This window comes from Impatiens glandulifera, chromosome 9 (assembly GCF_907164915.1).
Source record: "Impatiens glandulifera chromosome 9, dImpGla2.1, whole genome shotgun sequence".
NCBI classification, from domain to species: Eukaryota; Viridiplantae; Streptophyta; class Magnoliopsida; order Ericales; family Balsaminaceae; genus Impatiens; species Impatiens glandulifera.
The window spans coordinates 25698055-25702903 of record NC_061870.1 but is presented as its reverse complement, the minus strand read 5'-3'; the positions used below and the strand labels follow the sequence as shown (position 1 = coordinate 25702903).

The 4849-nt window shown below is 27.9% G+C and overlaps 1 protein-coding gene across 1 annotated transcript; it reads left to right on the top strand.

Moving 5' to 3' along the window:
• The first annotated feature begins 904 nt into the window (after positions 1–904).
• On the top strand, positions 905–1912 carry LOC124916082 (mitogen-activated protein kinase kinase kinase 20-like). Its single transcript, XM_047456816.1, has one exon. The coding sequence runs from the start codon at positions 905–907 to the stop codon at positions 1910–1912; it is 1008 nt and encodes a 335-aa protein (XP_047312772.1).
• The last annotated feature ends 2937 nt before the right edge of the window (positions 1913–4849 follow it).

The following is a 4849-nucleotide window of genomic DNA, read 5'->3' as shown; positions in this document are numbered from 1 at the left end:
ATTTATTTAATTATTAAAAAGTTTATAAAAATTACTTTAATTTACTCGTTTTATTCATAATCTTTTCATTATTATTTTAAGTTCACCAATATTTCTTTCAAGCTCACCCCAACCCTAACCCTAAATTCTGAATTCGTCCTTGTTAATATGGTTTAAGGTGTATAATTGATCACGGATTGAATTGAGTCGGTTTAGTTTGATAAATTTAACCCTATTAGGCTATTACAATTTACAACCTTATATTCTGAAAATTAGGTGTATAATTAACTAAAAAGATCAATAGTCAATACAATAACAATTTAAAAAATATATCAAATTAGTATATAATGTTAGTGGGATTGATATTGGATTATTTGAAATAATCTTTAGAACCCTATATCCAACAAATAGTATATTTATATTTAAATTTTACCACTTAAGTGATTGAGATACAATTTAAGAAATAAGTGTAACTTACAATTAAGAAAGAGTATAATTTAATATGGAATGAAATTAGTGGAGTTAATGGATTTGAAAATGAGTCCAAAACAGTGTCACAATCCAAGTTGAAAAGAAAGTGTTATAAAATGAATGAATGAATCTAATAAAAATGAAATAAATCCCAACCCACTAAAAGAATAGAAGATATAAATCAAACACGTTTTATTAACACCAGATGCCGCCCCCCAAAGATCTTCCCCTCCTTCCTTGAACTACCTCTCTTCGTATATCTCTCTGTCACGTGCATGAATCTTTTACAGCACATGATTTATTTATTATCTGTAGTCACACCGCACGCTAGTTTCATCTCTTATCACTTTCTTTTTCATCTGTCTATATAAAAACAAGGAAACCCAAATGAAATCATAATTGAATTCTCATTTTCTTTCTTTAGAGAGAGAAGAAATCAACTTTCTTTAGAACAATGAATTGGGTTCGGGGAGAAACAATTGGGTATGGGAGTTTCGCGTCTGTTAGTTTGGCTAAAGATGTGGGTGATCATCTTGATCAGACATTAATGGCGGTTAAGTATTGTCAAGCTTCATGTTCTGATTCGTTGATTAGTGAGAAAGAGGTGTTGAAGATGATGAAGGGATGTCCTCAGATCATTCGATTATATGGAGATGAAATCAGTCATGAAAAGGGTCAGAGATTTTATAATTTGTTGATTGAATATGCCGCCGGCGGCGATTTGGGTCGGAAAATCAAGAATTCGAGGCTGTCGGAGATGGAAGTGAGACGGCATACGAGATCGGTGATGGAGGGATTGAAGTTTATTCATGGAAGTGGGTTTGTTCATTGTGATATTAAACCGACAAATGTTCTCCTTTGCTCCGCCGTTGACGGCGGAGATCAGGTGGCAAAGATCGCTGATTTCGGTCTCGCCAAGATGGCCGGAGAAAGAATTGGTGTCAATTTAAGGGGAACGCCTCTTTACATGTCGCCGGAGATGGTAAATGAAGGTGAGCAAGAATCGCCGGCGGATATTTGGGCTTTGGGATGTTTGATTTCCGAGATGATTACAGGTAACCCAGTTTGGAAATTTCCCGGGGATGAGAATTTCTGTAAATTGCTTCTAAGAATCGGGACCGGCGATTCATCGCCGGCAATTCCTGAAGAACTTTCCGATGAAGGGAAGGATTTTCTCCGGAAATGTTTTATTAGAGATCCTAGAGACAGATGGACGGCTGAGATGCTTCTCAGTCATCCATTTGTTGCAAATATAGAGAACAATTCTACTGAAGTTGAATCCAATGGTGAAGATGAAGTCCACGTGTACCGACAGATATCCCCAAGATGCCCATTTGATTTTCCCAATAGAGACAGGTCGTGTTCAATGAGTTCGCCGGCGGAGAGACTCCGGCGGCTGGGAACGACGGCGGCGGAGAAATCCAATTGGTCTTCTTGCGGGGACTGGGTGGTAGTTAGATAGACAACAACTGAAAATTCAGATGTTTTTATTTATTATTAAATTTTTGTTTTTTTATTGAGAAATTTAGGTGGTGTAAATATTTTAGAGAGAAAGAAAATAAAATATGTTTATTTTTATATGGATTAGATACAATGAATTTGAGTTATTTTGTATTTTTTTTAACCATCTAATAATAATTATCTAAAATATCAAAATAAGATTCTAAACCATCAACACTTGTAATTAAACATTTTATTTATTTATAAAAAAAAAATATTAATAAAAATCCTCAATGACCCAACATGAAACAAACAAGGGCTAAGGAATGAAAGGCCATCATTGGATCAGAGAACATGCAACTAACTTGAAGAAAATAATATATATATATATATTTTCTAATATAAAGAAATTGAAATAAACTTTATCTTTTCCCGCAGGCAGGCAACAATCTTTCTTGATATTTATCAAGAAGAAAAAGATTGCATTTGCAGGGATCTGATCTTTACAGAGTCCTAGAAGGGCCAACCAACTTGCAATATCTTTATTTTTCATTGGTCTCTGGATTTTTCTTGTGTCTAATTGCCCTGCCCATATTCATTTATGTCATCCACTTTTATTTTATTTTTTGGCTTTTGAAACTTGTGTACACAAATAATGTGAAATAAATTTAATTCATTGAATTTGTGGAGTAGCTAGAAGCTAGCTAGGACATGATTTTTAAATGATTCATTATTTGCTTATCCGGATGACATGATGACATGAGTCTGGAAGTTATATCGATTGTTGAAATATGCTAATTGTTTAATGCAACCACATAAGTTATTGTGGGTATTGTTTCTTGTTTGATTATAGTATATAAAAAATTATATTTATATAAATAAATATGAGATTTATTGATATAGTTTGTAAGATTGGTGAATAAAATTGGTTTAAGATATCTTATGTATAAATTAAAAAGTTAAATTTATATTATAATGTTAATAGAAGGTAGTTGATGTTTGTACTAACAACAATTTGAATTTTCGTGTAAATGAGATAACATATTGATCAATATTGATCAACCCTCAGACTTGCTTAGACGCTGTATACGCTCAGTCAGCAAGGAGTTAGGTGGAGATCAAACTTTATATACAAAAATATATATTAGATAAACTAAATTATAAATTGAATTCAATCATCCTAGGTTAAAGAGTTTTATAAAGAGTCAAAATAAATAGTTGATTAAACATATAAGTCATCTTATAAGTTAATTAATAAATTTTTATTTTATATTTATAAAAATGTACGTGTTTGACGTATTTAAAAAAACTCAAAAATGATGGTATATTTGTTTTAAATTTTTGTTAACAACTATCCGTAACTATTTGGTAACTATTTGATAACACGAGTATATAAGTAAGTTATACTATTAATTAACAATCTTAATCGAAATTTTTATTTGTTATGTGATGTTAATTTTTTATCATCGTATTTTAACTTTGTAACACACATATCGTTAATAACTTATAATATTAATTTCATAACTAAATGTTTTAGATGACAAAGATATTCTAATTAACCACGTTCTTTTAATTTTATTTTAAAATACTTTAACGATTTTCAACCACCTATTTGATGTATAGTATTGACAATTTACATATTGACTCTGTATCATGTATTATTCAGAATAAATTTAATATTAAAATAATAAACTTACAATTAAGGTAACTATATCTAATAGTATTAGTTAATGCTTCTCACCCCAAATATTGATTGAGCGTGCATCTGAAATCACTAACAAATTCAAATCTCAAGGTATATCTTTTTTGAAGAATTTTTTTTTTTTTTTTTTAAGTTTATCCTTAATAGAAAAGCCTATTTAAATTTTGATTACACCTCGTTATATATATTTATTAATAAAATTACTAAATTTTGTCCTTTTAGATAATTTATTATTACTTTTTTAATATTAGAAGATAGTTTAACTTCTACTAATATATTTCATTAAACTTGAAATGTTTTAAATGAGAATCGAATATGTAATACTTATTTCTTAGAAACTAATTTTATTACTTGAATTACCTTAGTTGATTAATATAATAACATGTTTTTTATTGCATATAAAAATTAAATTAATAAGTTAAAAGTATAAAATTTAAAAAAATCATACTTATTTTTTAATTAAAATTAAATTAGTATAAGTAAGTTTATATTTTTATTATATAGTTCTTAGTTTTTACCATTATAATGAAAGACAAATGTAGACTTAACTTCAACTTATAACTTATGAGATTCTAATATATATATATATTTAAATTTAAAAATTTATTTTAAATAAATTCAATTCAAAATATCTTATTTAAGTAGTTTAATTCGTATTTGAATCGATAATGATGGTCGATAGTTTTAATAATGTTGAATTTTTTTTAATAAAAAATCTAGGACATAGAAATAATATTTAATTATGTTGATTTAATTAAATAACTTTAACCCATTAATCTCTTAATATTTTTTTTTTAAAAAGTAAAAAAAAAAAATTATGTATCTGAAGGGATTTCTGTGTGCTTGGTGTACTTTTTACTTTCATTAATTTCTTATATTTCATATATTAATTAGTTGTTTCTTCTTTTAGTAGTTGATTTAAATTTTATGTACATTTTTGAACACATCTCAAATGCAACTTAGATGTATGCCGGCCCTAATTTATATCCTTATATTTATTTCTGACCTTTAAGTCAGAAGTCTTTTTCCAATATTAACTTACATTGCCTTCTTTTATTTATTTGTTAGTTATTTAATATTTTATAAGAAGCATATTTTTACTCTTTTTTTCTTCTTTTTTGAAACTTATTAACTCTTTTATTCATTAAAAATTTATCGGCATAAATATAATTAATAACTCACTCAAAACTACCAATTTATATTGAAAAAGTTGAAATGATTCAATTACTAATAATTGAAAGCATTGATTACATAGAA

Coding starts and splice junctions, on each gene's coding strand:
- LOC124916082 (XM_047456816.1), top strand. CDS start 905: ATGAATTGGGTTCGGGGAGAAACAATTGGGTATGGGAGTTTCGCGTCT.